Raw genomic sequence first — 27,145 nt, forward strand, 5'->3', positions numbered from 1 at the left:
CAGGTTGATGGTCACTCTTAGATCCTGGGAATCAACTGCCCACAGTCAGGCCAGCCCCCAAGAAAGTCCTGTCTGCTGTGCTTCACCTTCACCTTTGAGATAGACTGGTCCCTTGTTCCCGAGGAGCAGAACTGCTGAGGGCAGGCAAAGAACAGGAAGGCAAGGCAGTCCTCTAGGGATCCTATCCCCAGAACATTGAGGGCCTGGTGAAAAGGACACCAAAGGCCAGATATACAGATGTGCCTGAGTGCAGTTAAGTATCTAGTGAGGTTTTCAAAAGCACTTTAGCAGGTTATGCAATGAGGAATTTGAAGATCAATGGGAGTTAGGCATCTACAGTACTTCACTTATGGACCTAGTGGGATTTTCACCTATCTTCATCTTTAGAAGCCTAAATACTTCTAAAAAGCTGGCCCCAACATCACAAAATTGGCATGATCTTCAACAGGGAGCCTATGGCGTACAAAGGGACTACAGCCAGGGAGATGCACACTGCCCAGGAACTAGGCTGCTGCATGGTGAACCAGCTGCAGCTTGTTTAAGCCTGATGCTCTGAGCCCAAGGTAAAGCGCATTGTGTTGATCTGGTTTGGAGGTAACTAAAGCTTGTGTGAGCAAGGCAAGGCCAGGTCATCACCGGACAGGATGGGATGTAATCCTCCAGCAAGCTGGCAGGAATAGAATATGGGGTTTGTGGGCAATGCTCTGTTGAGAGTGCAGGGTCAGGAGGAGCCAAGGAGTACTCTCAGCCAGCGAATGCTTTGGGGACATACATCTTAAACTGGTGGACACATTGAATCCCATGATATCTTTGCAAGTATGGCCATACAGTCTTTTACTACATATGCTATGCACATGGGCTTCAGCAGTTACAGTTCCTGGCTCTGGACTTTAGCCCATCCCTCAGGGTAGGGTGAGCACCACTATCCAACAAAGTGTTCCAGTGGGAAAGTGGATCTGCTGTCTTTTGTACCAGGTTCATCACCTTTCCCAAGGCCCAAGCACTGGTGCAGTGCGCTAGTCACTGCAATGTGAACCAGTAGCTCAGGGGCTAACAGGAGAGCATTTCACATTTCTCAAGACTAAGTAAATCCGCATTCCTCTGCTCTAGGAACTAACCCTCAGCACTCTTGTGCAAGCTAATGTGCTGAGCGATTGGGCTGGACAATCCTATTTTGCTTCCCTTGATTCAGAGATCAAAGGCAGTAGTACAATGCTTTGGTATTTAATATGTCAATCCCTCCTGCTTCAGTGGCATCCGCTTAAAGGAATATATCTGCTAGTGGACTAGACCTGTTTAAGAGATTATATTTTCCAGGCAGCAGAGCAGAAGACAGAGTGAAAAGCAGGGAAGCCCACTTAAAGGGCGTACTTGACAAAGGGATACATTTTGCACTCAGTTATCAAATGCACCAAACAGGGATGATTCTCAGGGTGTAATGTACTCGCTGATATTGAGTTTACTTTAGGGCCAAATTTTCTTCTCCCGTACATAGTGTGAAGGAGAAAATCCATATAAATTTAGTCTTAGACACAACCATAGAGGGGAAAGGTGGCTGCCGAGCAGTAGCCTGCCACAATGCAGAAGCTGAACTCCATGCAGCCATGGCAGCTCGCCCTGTTGGGGAAACGGGGAGAGGGAAGAGATGGTAGCAGGCGCTGTGATAGAGGTGAGCAAACTACAGCCCGCGGGACCATCCTGCCCAGTCCCTGAGCTCCCCACCAGGGAGGCTATCCCTGGCCCCTCCCCTGCTGTCCCCCCTCCCCCGCAGCCACGCGGGCAGCGCTCTGGGCAGCAGGGCTGCACGCTCCTGCAGGGCAGTGCGGCAGCGTGTCTGGCTCTGGCTGGGTGGTGCGGCTCCAGACATGCTGCTCTGAGTGGCATCGTAAGGGGGCTGGGGCCAGGGGGTTGGATATGGGGCAGGGGAATCCCAGGGCAGTCAGGGGACAGGGCGAAGGGGGCGGTTGGATGGAGCGGAGGTTTGGGGTGGTGGTCAGGGGACAGGGAACAGGGGGCAGTTGGATAGAGTGGAGGTTTGAGGGGGGGGCAGGGGATGGGTGGTTAGGGGTGGGGGTCCCGGTAGGGGGCGGTCAGAGGACAAGGAGCAGGGGGGGTTGGATGGGTGGAGGGTTTCTGAGGGGGGCAGTCAGGGGGTTGGAAGTGGGAGGGGGCAGATAGGGGGCAGAGGCCAGGCTCTTTGGGGAGGCACAGCCCTCCCTACCCGGCCCTCCATACAGTTTCACACCCCAATGTGGCCCTCGGGCCAAAAAGTTTGCCTACCCCTGGTCTGTAGGGAACAGCTGTCCTAGGTGGCATGTTCCATTCCCAGGGCAGTGGACTTTATGATGGAAGTTGCATAGTAAATTTCTGCCTTTCCGCTTCAGCAAAGCAGTAGCAACTTGCTTTCAGCTCCCCCTTATGTCTTCACCATGCTGATGCCTAGAGCTGTAGTGATGGGCATATTAGAAGTGTTACGGGCCAGAGCTGTGATGGGGATCTGAGAGAATGTGGATGGTCTGAGATGTCTATTGGTACCTACAGATCTTGCCCTCCCATAAAAACTGCGGCCCAGATCCTGCAAGGAATTTAGACACTGAGCTCCTATTTAAATTCTCTCAGCAGGCCTGCCTTGCTCTTTGGGCTGTTCTTCTCTCTTGCACTGGCCCTGCTTCCAGTAGAGGACCATGCAGTGAAGTGGAAACAACTAGGTCTTTTTAATGTCAGACATCTGCCTTCAGTGGGAAGGGGCGGTTATGGGTGATAAAGATTTGGAAGGTTAATGGGACCCTTGAAATTCAGCCATTCTGATATAGAAGGCACATGGGAACTGTTTAACTATTCAAGCAGCGTTAAAGGGAGAGGGAGAGATCAGCATATCTGAGCCTAAGACTAGCATCGAGGAGCTCCTGCCGTCTTCTCCAACCTCTGATACTGGCTCCCTCCGTGGTTCCTGGGCAGTTCATTTAACTTCTCTTTCCTCTGCGGTAAAAAAGGGGATAATACTTAAACTGACTGACTAGGTTGTCCTGAACATGAATATTTATGATGCTGAGGAAAAGCCCTCTTGGCCCCTGGCTCTATCTCTTCATTTCTTTTATTTATTTGGATTTAAATAGTAAAAAGGCACTAATGCAAAGGCTCTAAGGGGCTGGAGGTGTAATTGGCATTATTGCAGGATACCCCAGCAGCATTAAAAGGCAAACATTTAGACAAGAAATCAACTCAACTTGGCCCACTAACCAACTACAAAAAAGCTGCTTTCTACCACACCCACATCGTTCCAGGACCATACCCTACACCTTCTCAAAACCCCCTATCAAATAGATGGTTTTTGCAGTATGTCACCAACATCAAACTATTTTGGACCAAGGTCTGTTCCAGCAATGCAAAGGAAATCACAAGTGTCTCTAACAGGCATGACTGGCTACTTCTCACCTATTCCCTGTCCCTATGCTGTGCGAGTGTTCCTCAGCTGGCAGAGCAGTCTGTATGGAACTGCTGTAGACAGCACAGAAGACTTGCTGTAGCTGGTTCACTGTTTGGTTGGACTGAGATTCAGGAGCAGAAGGTAACTTCCAGACACCTTTTCCCCCACATCCCCAGTCCTGTGCTAACTGCTGAGGATGGCCCAACCAGAGCTGGGGATGTGGCCTTCTCTGTTGTTTGTTTTTATGATTATTATGCCAATTCCATCGCAGCCTGCTGTCGTGTTTGCTATATAAATATAGATGGTATGTTGTAGAATCCTAGAAATGTAGGGCTGGAAGTAACCTTGAGAGGTCATCTAGTCCAGCCCCCTGCTCTGAGACAGGACCAAGTAAACTTCGACCATCCCTGGCAGGTGTTTGTCCAACCTGTTATTAAAACGTCCAAACACAGGGATTCCACAACCTCCCTTGGAAGCTTATTCCAGTACTAAATTATGCTTGTAGTTAGAAAGTTTTTTTCCTGATATCTAACCTAAAGCTCTTTTGCTGTGGATTAAGCTAATTATTTCTTGTCCACCCTTCAGTGGACGCTGAGAACAATTGATCACTGTCCTCTTTATAACAGCCTTTAACATATTTGAAAACTCTTATGAGGTCCCCGCTCCCTCATTGCTGCAGGACATTTCTTTTTCAGTAGTAAATATTATCCCCTCTTCAGTACTTAATACTGGGGTTTCTGTTGTTGTTTTCTTCCTTTTGTCATACATTGGTGGGTTGTTTTTTTCTGTTTTAGGAAATATATGGATGAATTTGGAACTGACTGAAATAAAACAAAGATTGCTTCATTAGAAGAGTAGATCAGGAAAGATATTTTCTTTGTACCAGACACCTCCTACCCTCCCTCAAGGGTCTCCTAAAAGAAAAAGAGATCTCTGAAATCTGTCCTTTGTTATTAAAAGAATAAATCCACTGCCAATGTATGCATGAACATGGTCATGTATTCAACTGGTGTCTCAGAGCCTCCATCCCCAGGGGAGGAATCTATAAACCTGATATGTGAATGAAGGGGAGGTGGGGTAACCCCTTGCTGCCAGTTCTTACTCTAAGCATGGTCAAAAATCCATGGAAGTCAATAGGAATTTTTTTTATTTATTTCAATGGGTTCTGGACCAGGATCCCTATATGTAAGTCATACCTTGTGAATTCAGGGAGAATGTGGAACAATACTACAGGAGTGGAATCATTGCCATCTTACTGTCACTTCACCATCCGTTCTGTATGGGATTTGCATCACAAGTTAGGGTTTGATCCAATGCCCACTGAAGTCAACAGCAAGTCAAATGATTCTATAGGCTGGTGGTTAGTGTAGTCTCCTGGGAAACCCAGGTTCCAGTCTCCACTGAAAAGATTATGTAAATATTTTATACAGAGTAGAACTGCTTCAACAGGAGACACTGAGAGAGCCCCTCCCTAGAAGGTGGGAGATGTGTGTTCAAAGTCCCATCAGAGAGGGGATTACTGAGTGCTCTAACCACTGTGCTACTGGGTTTAAGGAGACCACCTCCACTTCCTCTGTTTTTTTCTGAGTAAAGACTGACCTGGCTTAGGCACCTAATTCCAGGAGAGGGTACATGGCTCTGAATCCCACGCACAGGAAGGCACCTAGCTCCTTTTGAGGGGCAAGGACTAAGCCCCGCCGGTCTCCTCAGCATTTATTATTGGCTAATGTAGGTGGCTCCCTGTTCAGTTTGCTGGCTGTTGGTGAATTTTATTCTTAGGCATCTAAATCTCCCCCTACCTTGTGTGGGGAGCTTGGGTATCTAACTCAGGGCTGTGGATTCCATTAGGTGCCAGAGCACCTAAATGTTACGCATTGCAACACTGAATCTGTCGTCTTTGTGGATCTACCCTTAGTGACTTGTTTTTTCTGCTTCCAAGTCCAACTGGATTTTTCCAGGGTCAGCATTTTCCTCCCTACATATGATGGGCCAGATGCCGCAACTGGGGTAAACTGGCCTACCTCGAATGAGGTCACACCAATTTACAGCAGCTGAGGATCTGGCCTGATGCCTCTATTATTGCAGATGGTATCTTAAGAGAAGCCTGCCTTTGAAGATGATGATGATACAGCCAGAAAGTGAAGCTAAACTCAAATACAGCCTAGTTGGGATGGTTTTATAAAGTCTTGCAGAGTTCCCTCCACAAACCATTAAGTCTTAATTGCCATGCTAATGTTATTTTATATTGTAAGTGCAACTCCAGACTTGTGTTGTTACAGCACCCAGCGGAATTAGAGCAGGCACTTAGCTTCACCACGCTCCTTGCTGGAACCTTTTCATTCCGCGATTATTATTCTGCCGATGCATGCTTGTTCATTATTACTTAAAGGTATCGTCTCTTTCACCAAGATGACTTGCAGTTGTGTAAATTAGAGCCATAACTAACCGGGTTCAGTGCTGAAGCAAGAACCTTTCTTCTAACAAGTTATGAATTAAGGGCTTCTTTTTATTCCCAGTGAAAGGAACCTTTCTCCTTCATTTCTAATAAGGGCAATGCTGAGGTGGGTTTAAAAGGTTCTTTTCCCGTGAAAGGGGTTTAATCTCCTCTAATCTGAGAATAGCAACAAACTGAGCATTAGGCCTGAATTACAGATGCACAGTTAGCTTCTCCCTCCCCTCTCTCCCCCCGGTTTAAAAATTCATTTAAGATATGCACCCCCCTGGGATGACAGCAAGGAAATGCCTTTCCAATTAGAATTGCAATTTGATTAATTATTAGGTAACCCTAGCTCTGGTAATTACATTCCTACTGCAGAAATTTCCTCTGCATTTTAGATATGAATACCGTGTTGGGTAATGTAGCTGTGGCTGCATTTTAGCAGCCCAGATCGTGGTCTCTCTCTTTTGAGTAGTGCAGTAATGACCATTACAATTAAGGAGCCATAACTGCTTTTCTTCTAATTCCCTTTCAAAAGATGGTAGAATTCTTTATTGCAAATAAATTAGGCAGTGAATTTAGTCCTTGTTTTAATTCATGAATCGCTCACTGATGAATCCGAGTTTTAGCAAATATTTTCATTATTTGCACACAATCTGGATGAACGAATATCATCCCCCGGGTTGTTCAGACTCTGGTCACTTTGACTGTTGCTCTTTGCTGTTGGTGATTTGTGATTCATCACGTTATTGTTTCTACACCCTTGCTGGATGATAGATATTTTTAAATAGGTGGAAAGCACAAAAGAAATGGTGACTAAAGACTAGCCAATAATGAGTAGCGACCATTCTTTCTCATACAGGACTTCCGTGACTTGTGTGTAAATATACATAGTGGTAGGAAGAACCACCATTCCCCTGACAGTGCTATCCACAAGAAGCATTTCACATGAATGTACGTGAATAGAGGCTAACAAGGGCCACACTAGAATCAAACAGATATTAGGAATCGGAGTGATTTTTCACCAACACTGGAGGCAAGATCCTCCGTGGGCCCCTTTGCAGCAGGTAAGAGAGCTGGCAGGGGAGAACTGCACAGGCACGGTAGAGATTGGCAATAAGGTTGCCTTGTAAGGACCCTCTCACAAACCCTGGAGTAGGGTGGGTGTCAGGGTGGAGCTGCAGCATGCTGCGCTGCAGAGATTCCAAGCACTGCTGTGGCCCATAGGACCGCCTGAGAAGGCTACTGCAATTTAGACAGCCTCCCAGAGCAGCCTAAGTTACACCGTGAACCACTGAGCCACCAGGATCAGGACAGTGCAGACTTGGCTTAGAGCCACCACATGCCTCCCTCCCCTTGGGCTGCAAGATGGGTGCTGCTGCGGCACCTTTTTGAGATGCAGCACAGAATCTCACCCTAAATTGAGTTGACTCTTCTCTGCCTTGCTCCTGGTCTGGTCATTTACTTCTCGGGAAGGTGGGAGTAAAATGCTGCTCTGGGTGGAGAATTTTGCTCTGGAGGTGTTTACATCCCCTTTCCACTTGCTTGACTCAGATGTAAATGGTGGCACAAGGTGCAAAGCAGTGGAGAATCAAGCCCATGCTTTTGCAGTGTTTGACCAGTTATTCTCCCTGGGAAAGACCTTTGGCACTAGTCCATCCCCTTTGCCAGTCAGTGGCAGCTGGGAATTAATGGCATGAAGCTGGCATAGCAGTTCTGTCACCTGCTCCTGGCACCTCTGGCCAGGTGTGGGAGTTGTCTGGCTAGACATGTCGTGTTCTGGCAGTCCTGGATCAGCTGAATGGTTCCTATGTGGCTGCCGTAGTGAATATAAGTTAGAGCAGTCCTGTATCTGCCCCAATTTACATGGGGGGCTTGTTACACTAGTATAAATCCAAAGTAACTCCAGATTTCAACTTGTGTAGCTGAAAAAAGAATTTGGGCTCAATTCTGAGCAGCAGAATGGCCCATTTACACCACTCTGCAGTAGGGGACACAACAGAGGACTGAGTCCACTGGAAAGCTCATCTAACTGAAGCCAGTGTTCTAGACCTGGCACAATCTGGATTTAGGCCAGGACATGGAACTGACAACGCTTTGGCAGCACTGGTGGATGATGTCCTCTTGTCAATGGATAGAGGACAAACATCCTTTCTCATCCTCCTGGACCTCTCTGCAGAGTTCAACACTATTGATCATGAGATACTGCTGTCTCACCTGAGAGAGATGGCAAGAGTCCAAAGTAACGCACTAACATAGTTTGAGTCATTCCTGGAGGGATGCACCGTAATAGTAGTGATGGGAAACTGTACCTCCACCACTGGGCCCCTCACTTGTAGGTTCCACAAGGATCAGTTCTCTCTCTGGTTCTTTTCAACATCTACATGCAACCACTAGGTGACCTGGTCAGATGACATGGACTCAAGTGCCAGCAATATGCAGGTGACACATAGCTCTACCTATCCTTCACCATATATGACTGCAGTACCCACCAAGATGGCCCATGGATAAAGAACAGCTGGCTGAGCAAAACAGAAGTGATACTGGTGGTCAGAGGAAAGTATTTGGAGGAATTTGCAGCCATGGTGCAGTTTCCTTTGATTGAAAGTTCACATCTGCAACTGGTCAATTCAGTCTGTAACCTAGGAGTATTGTTGGATTCCTCGCTGTTGCTGAACTCTCACATCACAATGGCCGTGAGTAAAGGTTTCTACCATCTCCAGTTGGCCAGGAGACACTGTCCCACTGTGGCGGATCAAGACATAGCCTCAGTTGTTCATGCTGTCCTCACCTCTCTGCTGGACTACAGCAGTGTCATTATAGCCGGGCATGAAACCATCTGTGCTTAGGAAATGCCAGTTAGTACAAAGCGCTGCAGCATATCTCCTCAGCAACACAGGCTATTATGAGCATGTCACACCTGTCTGCTGCTTTCTACACTGGCTTCCCATGTTGAATCAAGTTCAAGGTCTCAATCCTTATCATCAAAGCTCTCCATGGACTGGGCCCAGGATACCTATCAGACTGTTTAAAGCTCTGGGATGAAGACCGGGGTCAACAATTCCACTCCTCTGGCCGAGTGGAACTCTCAACAATAAGACTAAAGCTCATCTGTGTGGGGAGAGAAAACTTCTCTGGTGGTTGTCTGAGACTGTGGAACAAAGTCCCCAAAGAACAAAGGTCCATTACAAACCTCATCACTTTGCCCTCCAAGTGCAAGGCACATTTCTTTGACCTTGTCTTCTCTAATATAAATGCATAGCAATAAGTATATTTAAAACACACTCACACAGAGAAAAACCACCTACCACAATAAGTCACTTGACTGCGTAGGCTTGTTCTTCTGTGGAAGGGGATGAGAGACCTGATCCCCGATGACAGATGTGTAGTTTTGTTTCTTCATGCACTATTGGAAGGCACACAGATGCTGTGGTGATAAGTGAAGTATAAACACCTGAGTAGATTAGAATAGAAGATGATTTTGGAAACTGTCCATGAGAGGATGAGGAGTCAGAAATACATGAACGCCTCACCTTTCTGAAATGAGATCCAGGTCACCTACTCAGGAGACTAACCTGGAAGCACCAGCAGGTGTAATCCATATTAATGCCAAGTGCAATTTACCTGCAGTTGCTTTAGCTGTAAATCTAACCTACCTGACACTGCTGATGAACCTTTTGGCAATGTGAAAACTAGGGCACAAGACATATGAGCCTTCAGTAAATATAAGGTGTGCATGTGGCAGGCTCACCCCCTTTTACAAGACTATGTTAAATGTTGTACAAAGCATACTGTGCTAGGTATCATTTGAAAACTCATGATTTGCTGATCATTATTGGCCTGGTAAAATATGTGTGGCAACATTGTGTGTAAAGATATAAGCTTCCACTGTATTATATTACCCAGGACATGTTCTGGAGGGCAGTCACAAAGTTCCACAGAGACAAAAGGCTAGCGAATGCCTCACCAGATGTGAACACATTCAAAGGGACCATCACATGATTAAGTGGCCACTCTTTGGCAGGCGAGAGGATGTGGGCAAAAGATCTACATTTTGACAAGGAAGTAGCTTAAGGTTCCTGGCCACACTGACCTTCTGTCTGCTGAACATTAGCTGGAGATGAATCTTGCACAAGAGAAAGGGCTACAAGAAGAGAGGGCATAAACCATCTCTCCCTTGCTCCCTCCCCAGAGCATCATCGACTGCCGAAGAACAAAGGAAGCAGGATTTGACTGCGGGAGCGGGCGGGATACTGACTGAAAGAGGTTCAGCTAGTAAGACTGCTGGAACATGTGGTGAGAGAGACCTTTGCTTTGTATTCATTCAGCCTATTAAGTTAGGTGTTAGTTGTGTTTTACATTTTGTTTCCTTGTAACCAATTCTGATTCATATGCCTCATTGCTTGTAATCACTTTAAAATCTATTTTTCTGTAGTGAATAAATTTGTTCTGTTGTTGTATCAAAACCAGTGTGTTTGGACTGACGTGTTTGGGGAACTCTATTTGGGATAGCAAGCTTTGTGCATATCAATAAATGATGGACTTTATATGAGCTTGTATTGTCCAGGAGGGTGCTGGGCAGTACAAGACACACATTTCTAGGGGCAGTCTGGGACTGGGAGTTTGCTGGTGTTGCCCTGCAGCATAATTCAGGAGTCACTGGCTCAAGCACTCAGACCAGATAGCTGGGAATGATTTACATGCTAGAGAGTCTGTGTGAGAACAGACCAGGAATGGTTGTACTCACAGTGAAGCAGGATAAAAAGCACCCCATGCTGGAGAATTGAGGGGACAAAGCTGTCCATCAGTCCAAACCTAGGACTGTATCCTAGGGAATGTCACAGTGCTCTTTGTCACTTGAACTTTAGACATTCTTCCCTGAAAGGACATGGGAGAATGCTAAACCAACTAGTCTCTTTGGTTCACCAATTTGTAAAGCTGGATTGTTGTCCTCGAGAAACTGTCCACAGCTGGACTTTTCTAAGCTAGCACTCAGGAATGAATAGCTTGCAAACACCCCATAGGCTGGCATTTATTCACACCCAGCCCTTTGGGGAATAATTATGGATACCAAATACATTCTCATAAATTGAGATGGTTTGTGAATGATAAAAGGGCTTAATTCATCTGATCATTTACGTGCCCTGAATAATTCAAATATTTCTAATTGAAACCATCAGTCATTGAAGTCAACAATGGAGTTGCACCAGAGTAATTTAGAGAGCAGTGTGGCCAGCATGAGAGAACTAGTCAAATTCAGCCTGGCTGGATTCTTGACTAGATATGTATAGACCTTTCCTAACCCCAAAACATGAACTGCTTCAGCTTGAGCTAAAGCTCTCTAGCTCAGGGGTTAGCAAACTACGGCCTGCAGGCCACATCCGGCCTGTCAAACCTTTTAATCTGGCCCTCGAGCTTCCGCCAGGCAGCGGGGTTGGGGGCTTGCCCCGCTCCAGCATTCCAGCCAGGGAGCAGGGTTGGGGGCATGCCACGCTCCGCACGTACTGTAGCTCCTAGCAACAGCGGCATGTCCCCCTTCCAGTTCCTATACATTGGGCAGCCAGGGGGCTCTGCATGCTGTCCCTGCCCCAAGTGCCAGCTCTGCAGCTCCCGTTGGTCGGGAACCATGGCCAATGGGAGCTGCAGGGGCGGTGCCTGTGGATGGGGCAGTGTGCAGAGCTGCGTGGCCACGCCTCCATGTAGGAGCTGGAGGGGGGACAGGCCACTGCTTCCAGGAGCTGCTTGAGGTAAGCGTCGCCCGGAGTGTTCACTCCTGACCTCCTCCTGTGCCCCAACGTCCTGTCCCAGCCTGGAGCCCCCTCCCACACCCCCAGCCCAGAGCCCACACCCCTTCCACACCCCAACCCCTGCCTCAGCCTGGAGCCCCCTCCCATACTCCAAACCCCACTGCTCCACCCTCAGCGTGCAGCCCTCTCCTGCACCCCAAACCCCTCCTCCCCGGCCCCACCACAGAGCCCGCACCTCCAGCCGGAGTCCTCACCCCCTCCCACACCCCAACCGCCAATTTCGTGAACATGTACATAAGAACGTAAGAATGGCCATACTGGGTCAGACCAAAGGTCCATCCAGCCCAGTATCCTGTCTACCACAGAGGTTCACTCCCTCTCTGGCACCAGGCATTGGCCAAACAGGTAATGGTCAAGTGATCTCTCTCCTGCCATCCATCTCCACCCTCTGACAAACAGAGGCTAGGGACACCATTCCTTACCCATCCTGTCTAATAACCATTAATGGACTTAACCTCCATTAATTTATCCAGTTCTCTTTTAAACCCTGTTATAGTCCTAGCCTTCACAACCTCCTCAGGCAAGGAGTTCCACAGGTTGACTGTGTGCTGAGTGAAGAAGAACTTCCTTTTATTTGTTTTAAACCTGCTGCCCATTAATTTCATTTGGTGGCCCATTGTTCTTCTATTATGGGAACAAGTAAATAACTTTTCCTTATTCACTTTCTCCACACCACTCATGATTTTATATACCTCTATCACACACCCCCTTAATCTCCTCTTTTCCAAGCTGAAAAGTCCTAGCCTCTTTCATCTCTCCTCATATGGGACCCGTTCCAAACCCTGAATCATTTTAGTTGCCCTTTTCTGAACCTTTTCTAATGCAAGTTTATGGCCCACCGTACAATTTCCAGATGTGGCCCTCAGGCCAAAAATTTTGCCCACCCCTGCTCTAGCTAGAGTTATGACAGGTTCATAGCCTCTGTGATCTGCACCAAGGGGGACCTGGCGCACACAGTTACCAATGGTTTACACAAGCCTGGCCTCAATTTCATGCAAACTTGAGCTTCAGATTGTTTCTGAGGGAAATTAAAATTGGATGGGTCTTACCATCAAAAATGTTCAGCTGAGCCAAAGCAAAACACAGATGATTGCAAACAAAAGCAGCCATATTTTGCCCACCTGTCTTGTGACTGCTACCCTGCGCTAACTGCTAGACTGGTGCATGTGGATGGTTACATTTTGCTCATTGGCATCTGCTTAGCCATTTCATGTTTATTACTATGGAATGGCAACAATGCCCAGAGCACTGGGTGAATGTGTATGGGCTGCGTTAAGTAGGAGGTCAGACTAGATAATGTCCCATCTGGCCTTAAAAATCTGCACATGCTAGTTACACAGTAACCTACTCGTGCTGTGTGTATCCTTTATTCTGCCAAACCTTAACATCTATACCTTTTATTTCTATAGTGCAGTGAAGTCTCCTGTTAAGCAGAATCATTCCTAGTCATGCCTGGTTTATATATTCATCCTAAGTGGTATGGGTGCATGGGGCACAGAGAATATTTGCCCTGGTTTCTTACGCTCTGCAAAGCCCTATAAGAAAGGTACTCTTTGAGGGCTTTTTAAAAGGCTGACTCTTCACATTTGAGAACGTTTTTTTTTCCCAATGTACATTTGACTTTTGTGTCACGTGACTCCAGGAGCCACACAGAAGACACTGCGTGGACTTGAATCAGAAATGTTCTCATGTCTCTGCACACACTCTGCCGTGTGCTACATATTTTTTATCTACTCAGGCACCGTACTCCCAGGAGGCAAGACAAGGCCTGTTTTTTCAAAGCGAGTCTTGGCAAACTCTGAGGCAGAAAACTCAGAACAAGATGAGTCACACAGTGCTCATTTTAGTTCCATATTTACTGCTTTTTTGAGTACAGATTTTGAAGGGAGTATTCTGCTTTTCCATGGCTGTGACATACCAAAAGTGCAGCATCGGGAGGGCCCACGTCTCTGTAACACTTCGGGATCGCGGTTTGGGGGCATTCTATAACAGTCCATTGCAGGGTTTCTTGCACCTGCGTCTGAAGCATCTGGTGCTGCCCCCTGTTGGAGACAGGATATTGGGCTAGATGGACATTGTGTCTGAGCCAGTCTGACAGTTCCTATGTTCTTTTAATGTCAGATTTCCTCTCTATGACCATAACTCATTCGGTGATCAAGTTCTGGGGGTACCACTTTGCCATTTCTGTGATCTGTTGGGTACAGGCTGAGGGCGTCTCTCTTCCATGTGAACAAAGGTGTGTACAGAGTCCCACTTTCTGGTACAGCAGTACATTGGATATATGGTGAGGTGTATTGGGTTTACCTGATTAAGGATTCATACTTCCCTCTGTCTGTGACCTGTTCCATGTACAGGTTTGAAGGAAGGAAGAATTGTTACTTCAGAATGAGTATGGATTGCAGTTTTAATCCATAAATCAGGATCTCATCCTGATGCTAGCTGGAAAAGGGAAAGTGTGTGCATTACTGCAGTGGTAACAAGCAAATATAGCAGCATGTGCATCTCTGTCTCTGCCTTCTCACCATCTTCGTTTTTACGTCAAGGCAGTGACAGTGTAAACAGGGCAAACGTCCCTGTAAAAATATAATCTAGTCTTCCGTCTCAGACACCTGTCTTGTAGCGTGACTCATAAAATCTTACGACTGGTAATTAACTGCATGGTATGAAAATATTCCAGAGTGGCTCCTTCTAGAGAAGAGAAGTGGGACTATTAATAAATTATAAAGTGATGACTTTTAAAATGTGCTAACCACAATGGAAGAGAACCATTTATTTCTGAAAACGGAATTGTTAAAGGGATACATTCCATGAGTAGCGGCATGGCACTGCCTGTTATTAAGTTTGCTCAGTACTTCCTATTATAAGACCATCTTTTCAGTTGCTTATAACTTTGCCAAACATTAACCATTGGAATTGAAGTTTTGCATGCTAGGTGTCTGCCTGAAGCTGAATCTTTTGGGAAAAATTCAGCCAAAATGATTCAGCCTTTTCCTGAGAATGAGGCCATAGGAAAATATGGTGTTTTACCCAGGTTAAGACATTAAGATCTTCTCTGAAATGCTCTAGCACCTCCCTGCTGTGGAGAAGAGGCGTGAAATTTGGCAGGGGATGGCCTTTGGGTCAGGGATGTGACTTTTGCTGTTCCTCTGGGGAAAAAAAAAAATCCAAATTTGGCCACATTCTAAGCCTTTGAAAAATCACGGTTCACACGTGCTCAGTAGAGGCTTCTCCAGTTTTAGCAGCTAAAATCTCAGAAGTTTCTGTCCTCACTGAGTATGTATAAGTCTCTCACAGATCCTAGGTGTGACCAGACTGAGCATGAGCCATCCCTACAGAGTGACTGAACTAGCAACAGGGACTCAGGAGCTCAGAAGGACTTTCCCTGTAGTGACTGCTCCAGGCCTGGGTGGTGTCAGGCACTAGAGCTGAAAGCAGGGAGTCTCTGTCTCCTGTGCTCCCAGTGACCTGACTGCTGGCACCCAGGCAGTATGGAAGAGGAAGCCATCTGATTCAAAATCAGAGGGGACAAAAGCCAGACAGGGGGATGGGGGGGACCGAGAGGAAGGGAGTAGATTGGAACAAGGATTCTGAGACTGGAACTGGAGTTGGGGACAGACTGGTAATTAACTGCATGGTATGAAACAGCATGGTAACAAGCAGTTGGAGAGGGGAGACTAGGATGACTGGTCAAAGAGCATAGGAGCTTGGGGAGAAAGGGCAGGCTGGGCCTGGGAGCCAGCTGGATACCGGATCTGGGTGCTGGAACCAGAGCCGACTGTGCACCAGTTGTGTGGAGTGGAGGAGGGGCCACTGAGATTGGACAAAGAGCTGGGGAGAGAATGGATTGGTTGGAGAAGGAAACTGAAAGTAGGAACCTGTTGGAGAGTGGGGAAGAGAGAGAGATCTCACAAGGAGGTGGGATGCAGGGGACAACTCGGGTTGGTTTTGCAAAGAGACATAGACACGGGGCTAGGGCATAGGGTTGGGGAAGACTGAGGTCGGATGAGGAGCCCAGGAAGGGAGACTGGGCCTAGAAGCAAGCGAAGAGGGAGAGGAGAGAGAGATTGGACCAAGAGCTTGAAGTGGGGGAACTGGGATTGTCAAGGCAAGGAGACTGGGGACAAGGAGTTGGGGTGGGAGGAGGGGACTGTGGGTTGACTGGGCCAGGATATTGGCTTTGGATGAAGAGGGGGAGAAATTTGAGATTGGGACTTGGACGGTGAGACTAGGACTGGCTGGGCAAGGAGACAATGGCCATGTCTACACCACCAAGCTTATAGTGGCACAGCTGTACCGAGACAGCATTGCTGCTGTAAGATTGCTCGTATAGCTGCTCCATGCTGATGGGAGAGAGAGAGCTCTCCCATCGACATAATAAAACCACCTAAATGAGCAGCGGTAGCTATGTCAGCAGGAGAGTGTGTTCCACCAACATAGCTCTGTGCACATGAGCACTTATGCCAGTGAAACTTACCTCACTCAGGAGTGTGGTTATTTTTTACACTCCTGAGCAACAAAAGTTTTGCCAACATAAGGGGTAGTGTAGACATAGCCTAAGACTAGGATGAGAAGCCTGAGGAAAGATGACTGGAACTGGGTGAGCAACGAGAATGGGACTGAGACAAGGAGATGGAGTGGGGAAGAGACACAACTGGGATGGGGATAAATTGGAGGGGACAGGCAGAAGAGGTCAAACTTGGGGCAAACAGGGAGAAGAGTCTGTGCGCACTAGACCACACTCCCCTCCAGAATCTGGAATGGAACTCAATATTCCTGAATCTTGCCATTATTTTACAATATCTTTGCAACCCACTGGCAAAGATTGTATCTCCTCCTCCTCTAGTGCTGGTCCACATAGACGATGACAGCTGCTATTGCTATCAGTTCCTCTGTTAGGTCAAGGGACAGTGGTTTGTACATTGGTTCTAAAGGTTCCACCCCACTGCTGGCCCAGGAGGGGGTCAATTTGATGCCACGTGATGGAATTTCTGACTTTTTTCTCAGATTGCCTTTTTGAAAAAAATCTAGGAAATTACACACACACACACAGTGTTAAAAGAACACTGTTAAGGTTGCAAAGTCAAGTACCCAACAGTTGAGAAACACCACTATTAAAACTGCTTGTGGAATTTTAATTCACCTCCACACACATGCCTGTTGTATATGCATTAGGATATAGTTTTTAGTTACATGATCACATACTTTTTTTTTCCCTGACAGGACCTCTGGCTCATTCAGCACACAGGATGAACTTGAGACTGGATGTACTATTTTGTGGGTATTGGGACAGACAGTTTGAGGCCAGCCCATAATTAAAGGGGGGGCGGGATCACAAGACCCAGTTCACAAGTGAGTACATGGTCAATGGAGAAAATAGCCGCAAGTGTGAGGTCAAAGGTTAAATATCAGGGAACCAGAGGGGGACACCAAGCAGAGAACTCCTGACAGTGCTCACTGCTCCTCCAAAGAGTCAATGGACACTGCCCAGAGGAACTCTTCCTAGTTACTTGGGACTGGGAACAGGCTCCACAGTCACAGAGCACCCGCGTGTCCCCTTCCCTTCACTTTCCTTTCCTTCTCCTGGAGTGGTGGATTGCCATCTTGGCCAGTGGCAAGAGGAGGTCGACAAGGAGGTCCCATGACTTTGTGGGGCTAGAGATAAGATGTGAGTAGATCAGGAGGTGTGCAGAAAAGTGGTACACCACATCCAGTGCACTAAATGCCTCAATAACACCTAGGAGGGGAAAACCAGAGAATCACTACGCTCATGACAAAACTCATACAGGAAAATGATAAAAGACAAAACCATGATATCACTTGTGGGTCAACACAAAGCAATTACTTTCTCTCTGACCTATCAATCCTCATCCTCAAAGGAAACCTGCACAGCACATTCAAGAGACGAGCCTGGGAGCTTAAATTCATAACTTTGCTAGACACTAAAAATCATGGGCTTAATGACAACCCTGGATTTATGGTTTATTACAATAATCTGTAACCCACTAAACTCACTTTTTGTCCTATCCCAACAGGGGTGTTAATGGGCCACTTCACCTTGAATGATCTCCTTAGTTAAGCATAGAATATGTGCTAACTATTTATCTGTTTCAACTTGTATTTAACTGTGACACACTCAGGACCTTTCCCAGAGCTGAAGAAGAACTCTGAGTAGCTCAAAAGTTTGTCTCTATCACTAACAGAAGTTGGTCGAAAAAAAGATATTACCTTATCCCCATGCATCTGCCGAGTACAATGGTTCAGGCAGTTGACTGCTGCTCTGGAGAACTGGATTCTGTCCCTGCCTCTGCCCCAGAGTTTCTGCGTGATGCTGGGCAAGTCACTTAAACCAGACATTTCACAGGTAGCCACTGGTTGTGTGTTCCTCATTTTCTGGGTGCCTGAATGGAGCCCTTGATGTCTGATTTGTGGAAGTGCTGAGAAGTCACCGCTGTAAATGGAAGCTGTACTTTGAACATACAAAGTACTTTATAATACTATTTACTATGGAAAAATCAAGTTCCAAATTGGGCACCCAAAATTAATTGATACTTTTGACCTTGATCTCTCTGTTTCTCATCTGTAAGGTGGGGATAATACTCATTTCACAGGAGTGTTGTGAAAATAAATTCTTTTAATATTTGTGAAGCACTCAGGCCCTATAGTGATGGGTGCCAAAGAAAAACCCATGAGGAAATTCATAATTCTGACATCAGAGCAGGGTTTGAACAGTGCTCAGTAAATAAGACCCATGGCCACATAAAATACAGATGTAGAGCAAACTTTTCTTTTTTTAAAAAAACACTAATCTTTCTTCTCTCCAGGGGTGCTGGAACAATTTGTATAGTGGGGGTGTTGAGAGCCATTGAACCAAACTGTAAACCCTATAGATGATGGAAATCATTTCAAGCCAGGGGCACCCCATACACCTCTCGTTCCAGCACCTATGCTGCTCCCCCTTTTCTAAATTACCAGCACAGATGGGTGTAATTTGACTAATACAAAGAAAGAGCCCACTGGAGCTAACGGTACAAAGGGAACTAGAAGTACAAGTTTGTTTTCTCGTAAATTCTCCCTGCCTCAGTAGAGTCCCGTTTTTCTTGCTCTTTCTTTTCCCCCTGACAATCCTCCAAAAAAAGGCATTGGTTAGGCATCTTTCAAGAACCCCAAAAGTTTATCAACACAAAGAGTTCAATTGCTGCCAAAGTTAATACAGTTCATTAGCTGACTACAGGACCCTTCCCTGGAGACTATGCTTTCACTGGGATTTACTAGTATCCTGTGGTAGGAGAATAGGTAACATAGTGGTAATGAGGTTTTATCTTGAAATGGCCCAGGCTGAAACCCAGTGATCGCTGTTTCCTGGAATACAACATAAGCACCTCCCAGTGACTGCAGTGGGCATCATATGAACCTGCAAAGGGGCCGGGGAGCTTTGGGTAAGTTCATATCTAAACCCAGCCACTGATCCGCATATATATGGGGTTTTAATTCAGCTCATTATATCAAAACTCTGCAAAATATTGGGGTGGTTCATCCCTAGAGCTGTACTCTACAACTCTAGACCATGTGTCCAATTGGTATGATTGTCAATTGCCAGCTGCTACATATAAAAAGGATGTTTCTGCCATCTCTTTCTCTCTCCCCTAGTATATCATCACAGAGTCATGTTCTTTTCCCAGCAACACCAAAAGAGAACACAGATTTCTACATAAATTAGTCAGAAGGTCAGAGAGCTCCATACGTATAGAGAGAGAGCAGCGGCACTTGCCATCTGCTGGCAGTGCAGTTCCAGGCATAAGCACCTTGCACTCTTTGATCTAATAGGGCCTAGTGACAGCTGATGCTGGGGGATACTGTATCTTTGAGGATTCGGGCATAATTAACTGGGGCTAGACAAATATACTGGAAAAAACAGCATTCTTATATTGAAACAAACAACTTCAAGCTATTCTTCTAGCTGGATTGCATTTGTCCTAAAAACTAATAAACAGCCTTCACTAAAAGGGTTTAAAGATGAGGGATGAAGTATCATCATGTTTAGGGCAATTTCAAAGCAAAACATGTTGGATCTTAATAATAAGGGTTGTTAATTTCATGTTCAGCATGTTATTAAATATATAGCATCACTCAAGTAATAATTCATAAGTGCATAGAGGAAACAGCTAGAGCAAATGCCAGAAAAATATGTTGAAACAAGTAGCATGGGGTACAGTATATACCATATGGCGAGTTGTATATTACTCATGGGTTAATGGGTATAAAGCATTGGAAACAGATGTGATATTCCTGCTATTCAAAGACTAAGATGTTTTCTTTGTTATCAGATGGAATTATTCATTGGCCCTCAGGTTTGAAAGTGCTCAAATCATTGCTACATCACTTGCCCAGACAACTCCCAGGGCTCTGTTTGGTCATCTGGCTTTGGATCATGTCTGTTGGGATACAATGGGAAAATGAATTGAACAGAATCTGTCTGAATATTCATTTGAACACTCTGGAGGAAAACAGTCCCTGTAGCAAGATGTAACAATCTGAATGCCAGGATGCTAGTGCCAATCAGTCTTGCATCATGCAAGACCAGGATGCCTTTCACCTGTGTGTTGTTATGGGAGCTGGCGTTGCTTATGACAAGGTCACACAAAGTGGGGCCCAAGCACTTAAATGAAGCTTGAAGAGTTCTAAAATGCTCTCTTCCTATAACTGCAGGGCAAAGGGAAAGCAAATCATCTGCAATTTTCTGTTGCTGGGGAACTTATCATTCATCAAGGAAGATACAATCACAGTTATGCTTTGATTAAAAAACCAAAACTATATACAGCAATAAGAATATTATGTACAGCTCTTGGGTTCCTGTCAAAGTTCCAGTGATTTCCTCAATGACGCAAATTTTGGACATCTGTGCTGCTTGCGTTATAATGCAAGACTACATTGTTTTTCAGCCTCTCAAAACATGGGCTCCATTTCATAATGGAATCTTGTCCTGTTCTTCCAAATAAAGGGCATGGCACATTTTTAGAAACAATGTCTATGTTCCCACCATAAACGATGTCAAAAATGTAACTTACACATGCCCAGCTGTCACGTAGCATTTCCAAAGGCATCTCTTTGGTTTCTGCACCTTTAACTGTCCAAGCTGCCTTCTACGGAAAGCTGTTTTCAAACGGTGGTGTGTATTTTACGATCTAAACCAACTGACACTTGTATTTAGAATAGAGTTGCTGATAACATATTCAACACTCTGTAGCCCTAAGTCAGTTGCTACTTTGTGTGACAGTATTGTTACCTGAGGTTTGTAAAGCTCTGTCTCAGTTTAGGGCTGTGGGAACAAGAGGGCAGATTCAACTCCCCCTAGCCAGTGGTGTTGTTCCATTGACTTCAGTAGCAGCTGGATCAGGTGATCCATCAAGTGCTCTTCCAACCCAAATAAGTCTGTGTGTGTATATAACTTCACCCACCACTGAAACTGAGTCACTTCAGAGGTGGAACATGGCAGTTCGAACAGCACACAGCAACAGTACACAAAAATATCGATCAAGCAGTGCAGAATGAAGTATTCAACTGAAAACTGCAGTAAACTGGGGGTATGAGAGATCAGAGTTGGGCTAGGATGCTGGGCTTAAAAGCACTGATGTCATGAAAAGTGCCAGGGGGTCTTTAATGTGCAGAAATCATTAGAATGTTGGTTCTACATTTCATCCAAAAGACAGGTTGTCCAGAAACAGTGTTCCCTGAGCTAGTACACTGGAGCACTGGTTTAATACTGAGTCAGGGAGAAGAGGGCCACCTGTTGCCTCATCCGTGCTACTTCATTCAGCACTTGAGTGTTGCGTGGGTGGTCTCCCAGCCAAATATTGTCCCATCCCGGCCTCATACGATCGGACAGGGTTCTGTGGGGGCCGATCTTGTTTAATCAGCATTTGCAATCAGCACTTTCAATCAGCATTTGCAAATTTGTTGAGCCTCAGCTTCTAGTGGTAAATGAATAAAAATAATAATTAACAAGAATAAGTGCTCTTCCGGTTGTTACATTGTGGCTCTTAATACCTGGCTCTTTTGGCATGCATCCACTTCTTCAAGGCAGCATCTGCTGAGTTCCTTTCTCTGATCTTATGCAAAAATAGAACAGAGTTTTTTTTCTCTGTAACAAAGAGGAATACATTGGACACTGCTTTTGAATTTTCATGAGGGTGAACACTATTAATATTGCAAATGAACTTGACAGCTGAATTCGAAGCACCCCAGCTGCCATGTTTAAAGGGAAACGCAATATAATAAAAACCAATAGTCTAACCACTGCATATAATAACAAAGAAAGTTAAATTACGACACAAAATTCTTTAAGTGTCTTCAATACAATTTAAAATTAAGTATAATTAACAATCAATGGAAAGCTGTCATCTGGACAGTTGGCTTATATAGATTAAAACACAAGAAATACAGCTCCCATTTGAATGCATGAGAACAGCAGAAACTTTCAAAGCCATTGTAAAGTTATATTAAACATTTTTTGGTTATATGAACATTGATAACATAGGGCATGATCCAAAACCTGTTTAAATGGGTGGAAAGACTTTGGATCAGGCCCTTAGACCACTATTAAAATACATTGGTAATATAGGCCCCTGTAAAATTAACCCTTAAATAGGGCTTAATTTATCACTTTTTCTTCCTCCCCTCATACATGCTAAAGGAATCTGAATTGCTTGATTCCTCATCCCTGGTGAAATTCTGGTCCCACTGAAGTCAATGGGCGTTTTGCCATTGACTTCATTGGGGTCAAGATTTCACCCTAAATCTTCATCAGAATTGCCTTCCTTTAGGAAGTGGAAATAAACAGTCAATTTCCAGTTGGAGAAATACCAGTGCTAATCACTGATACTGAGACAGGGAAATGGCAACTTGTTTCTGAAATCTGTTCTGGAAATTCATTAACAATCTAGCTATTAATGATAAATAATAATTGATCCTCAGCTGGTGTAAATTGGCATAGCTCTATTGATGTGGATGAAGCTATGCTAATTTACAGCAGCGGAGGATCAGACCCATTGTATATCTCATATCTTATGTTTGAGGCACTCTGTATACATTAGTTAATCAACCCTCACAACATGCCATGAAACATCAGACATGTTAACTGTTAGTCTTGTGCACCAAACACTACCCATCCATGCACAAGCTGCCCGGGTGTGTTCAAGTCAGTGGGAGTTTTACTACAGCAAACAGTTCAGGATTGGGTCCATATAAAGTATTATTATTATTGACTGAGCTTTTATTTAAAAGGCATCTAAGGCCTTGTCTACACTAAGAGGGTTTTGCTGGTGTAGTTATACTGGTAATAACTGGCAAAACCCTCCAAGGGTGGATGAAGTTATACCAGTATAACTGTGTTGATATTGGTACAGCGTGTGGGGAATGGCATAAGCTATACTGCTCTGAGTGTATGGCCTCTACCAGCATAACTGCGTCTGGGTCTGTCTACACTGCAGTCAGAAGGTGGGACTGCAGCATGTGTAGCTATACCTGAGCTCGCTAAAGCAAAGCGAGCTCGAGCAACAGTAGGAGGGAGCACAGGTAGCAGCATAGGATAGCCCGGCTTGCCCAAGACCTGAGTACAAACTCAAGAGGCTAACCTATACCGCCACTTGTGCTGCTGCAGCTTCATGCCGATTGTTACTTACGCTAGCTAGATCAAAGCGAACTTGGGTACCTCTAACCATGCAATCAGACTTCCCCAATGCAGTGTATACACATCACACTCCTAACCGACATAGCCAACATTTTTCATGGTCTGTGTGTATATAAATCTCCTCACTGTATTTTCCACTACATGCATCCGATGAAGTGAGCTGTAGCTCACGAAAGCTTATGCTCAAATAAATTGGTTAGTCTCTAAGGTGCCACAAGTCCTCCTGTTCTTTTTGCGAATACAGACTAACACGGCTGCTACTCTGAAACCCGACATAGCCAAGTTTAGATCAGGTTCTCAGAGCATGCTATTCACCCTTATGCAAAGGGCCTGTGCACCACTGAATACCTCTGATTAGGCATGAACTTCGCCCAAAGAAAAATATCTTTCCGCACACGAAACAACAAAGAGAGAAAACGTCTCAAGGTCTTTTTCTTTTTTAAAAAATATTAATGCTTCTTATTTCGGTTTCAAAGCAAAACACAGGACATTAGAACAAATGAAAAGAAGAAGGTGCTTTTTTCCCCCAGGAATGTTTTGTTTTTACTGTACATTTTGTAGCAAAAAAAGAAAAATTAAAAGGAAAATAATATTCTGATCACAGGGATGTCATTGTCTAAAACTCCAAGTAAGAAACATGACGAATACAAGATCAAGTACATAGCCATGTCACAATATATCTCTGAATCTTTAAAAAAAAATACATAGAGGTTTTTTTGTGGCTTTCCTCTGTGCCTTACAACCTTTCTCCACACGTCTCCTATAAAATAATAATAATGTGCAATTTCAAAATGGTTCCCAGCTGACAGATCACTGGGAACAAACAAATAAATAAACAAATTAAATAAAGACAGTTGCTGTAGCCACCAAAATATTGGAAATCACATTAAAGTCACTAAGGACAATGGAGCCAGGTGGATGGACCATGTGCATCCACAGCATTCCCAGAACCACAGCAATGCTCCCCAAAAAGGAACTTGAAAATCAGTTTACAAGCCATAAAGAAGAACCATTGGTCTCAGGTAGCAAGTACCTTTGCAAGGGATGGGACAGAGGTCTGGGAGAAGGTGAAGGGCAAGATGCAGGTGACACTTGGGAGACCATCTATTCTGAGACATCCGATTCTAACTTGTTTTCCGTGGCTAAATAGGAACATCCCCATTACACTTATAATCCCCTTAAATGCTCAGATACCTGCACTTCCTGCAATGCTACTGATACAGACACGCCCTGTTGTGGCGACTGACTGGACAAAGAGCTTTCTGTTGCAAACGAGCTAAAGTCTGCATTTTCTTTATCAGTCGAACAGAGTGACAGAATAACCTTGGTCAGCAGCAATTTGTATTAATAATAGGGAGAGTTCACCGGAGCAGCTTTTGTTTTCGCCTCTTTCTTGCCTTTTATATCAAATCTTGAATTTCCCCCCCACTGATATGAATAGCTGTTGCAATCTGCCTTGACAAGCAGCGACCATGAAGGAGATGGAAGAAAGATGATTATTTTTAAAATTTATTAGCCCCCTAGATTTCATTTTCCTGGGACATAAAGGGTGGTGTTGAAGGCGGGTTATACAGTACATCGAGAGTTTAATCTTTGTACATATCCTTGGTTTCATCACAGGGATTTGATGAGAGACTACAAACCAAAAGGAAAAAAGAAACATCCCTTTTTCCTGCAAAAAACCAACCCAACCAAACCAAAAACCCCTCAGCCCAACAACAGGGGGCGGGGGAGAAATCTCCATATGTTTTTGATAACACCAAGAGATTAAGCTGAAAAATTGGTCTGTTCTGTCCCCACAGATGCCCTTAGTGTAGTTCTGTGATGACAAGCGCAATTACAGGCAGTGACATACTTGCATCAGTCTTCTATCCATGGGAATGTACTTCACAGGCTACAAAAAGGGAAGAAACCCCCCCCCCAAACCCTTTGAATTAAGTATGTGCTGCTAACCCCACTTTAATCCTCGTTTAATCTTGTTTGTCGGATCACCGGGAGGCCAGGAGACTTTTGGAAAGCAATGCTAAATACGACTGGTAAATTCCTTGAAATGTTCACACTCAGCTTTGTTGGGATCGGATATTAATGGGGCCACACGTGCTTATTAGCATTTCATTACCTTTTTCCTCTTTTGTTATCTTATTTTGTTTATTTATCTCTCTCTCTCTCTCTTTTTTTCTTTTCTCCAACGTCGTTGAGCATGTCCCCCCCACCCCTTTTCATTTTCATGGCTTTTCAACAAAACCAAATTTTATTACATTTGATGTAATTAGGGAGAAGTGAGGGGGAGAAGCTCTTATTTACACTGTGCTTTCCATTACCCATTCTGAACTCCCATAAGTCCCTTTCGCCCCTGCTAAGTCATTGTCATCATACTGCAAGAGCATGCCATTCACCGAGAGGCTGCGCTTTGTCCAAATGTTTGTTATCTTTTTTGGATAGGTGCAACATTGAGATGTGGCAAAGTCCCCCATGTCAAAAGAATGGCTACGTTTAGTTTTCCCCTCCAGTGGTAACATGAGGAGACTACGGAATTTTGACTCCTGTTGACCCAGAAGTGGCTCTTTGTCCGAGTGGCGGGCCACTGTGGAAGTTCTGGAGTCTACCGTGTCCTCCTTTTTCTGACACTTCAGTTCCAGGGAGGCAAAAGCTCCCATTAGCCGATCAATGTTATGTTTTGACCTAGAAGGAGGCCTCCACTTACTGGACAATGTGCCTTGTTCACTTTGAAGGCTATAGTCATCACAGTCACGGCTATTCACTGAACTAGAAGAGGAGGAGATGCTGCTCTGTACAGACTCACAGTTAAACTCCATGAGTTCATTTCTTACCACCACTTTAGGGTTGACTTGGGGCAGGACCCCATTTTGAACAGGTTGAGCTCCATTAGTCTGTGAGTAGACATTGCTGACATTGGCCATCTTCCCCTGGGAATTGTTACAAACTTTATACCGGACCATGAGTATGACGATGAACACCAGTAGAGTCGCCACAATGATGCCTCCAATGACTAAGATCATCGTCCCACCCAGGAACTGGCTGTGCATGGATTGGCACTGAGGATAGTCCTCTTTGGTGAAGAACTGGGCGCACCCTACGACGTTGGTGGCTGTGAGTGTTGTGGCAGTGTCATCCCACATGGCCAAGACACAGAGGTCATAGCCCGTTCCAGATACAAGATTGTTCACCACAAAGGCTTTGTTTGTAGCGGGGATCATCCTTTAAGAAAAAGAGAAAATTAAGTTAAGGTTTAATGGGAAACAGATACACAATTACAAGTGGAGATGGGCCTAATCTGTAAAGTTCAGACCTAGATCCAAACTTCCTCAAAGGTCAGGGGTGTTCAGACTTAAGGTTTTTCTTCAGGTCCATCTCTCCTGTAGTTACAGAAGGGAACAAGAGTAAATAAAACCAGGCTGGCCTGTTCCTTCCAAAGTGTTTGTATCCAAACTCAGAGTGTACATAGTGTAACCAAGGCTGGGTGAACAGCTCAAGGAACATAATCCTCAGCCTGTATGAACCAGCCCTGACTGAGTCTGCCAAATGACCCTCCAATTTGCTCAGCTCAGGACCAGCAGTCTTGACATTGTTTCATGAGGGTTGGGAAATTTACATTGTGATATGATGTTTACATTGCAATACCAACTACAACAGATTGTGCTTTTGATGCATACAGGTGGCAGACAGCCATCTCTCTCCTTCTCCCTACACTATGAAGGATGGATCCTTGAAATGCAGAGATCTTATCTGCTGGAAATTTCTGCATGTGACCACCTTTCTCAGATGGG

At 45.1% G+C, this 27,145-nt stretch overlaps 1 protein-coding gene across 3 annotated transcripts in view; it reads right to left on the reverse strand.

Moving 5' to 3' along the window:
* Window positions 1-27,145, reverse strand: part of LRFN2 (leucine rich repeat and fibronectin type III domain containing 2) — a 292,277-nt gene that overhangs the window by 37,490 nt on the left and 227,642 nt on the right. The window contains exon 3 of one of the 3 annotated variants that reach the window (XM_073338584.1): window positions 9,194-9,318. The exons of 1 other annotated variant lie outside the window; for it this stretch is intronic. In XM_073338584.1, the coding sequence (XP_073194685.1) occupies window positions 9,264-9,318 (55 nt within the window). In that variant the 3' untranslated portion in view covers window positions 9,194-9,263. Of the gene's footprint in view, window positions 1-9,193; window positions 9,319-24,853; window positions 26,577-27,145 lie in introns of those variants that run through there. One more of the 3 variants, XM_073338576.1, reaches the window with a different exon arrangement.

The sequence above is a fragment of the Lepidochelys kempii genome, chromosome 3, assembly GCF_965140265.1.
Source record: "Lepidochelys kempii isolate rLepKem1 chromosome 3, rLepKem1.hap2, whole genome shotgun sequence".
Taxonomy (NCBI): Eukaryota; Metazoa; Chordata; order Testudines; family Cheloniidae; genus Lepidochelys; species Lepidochelys kempii.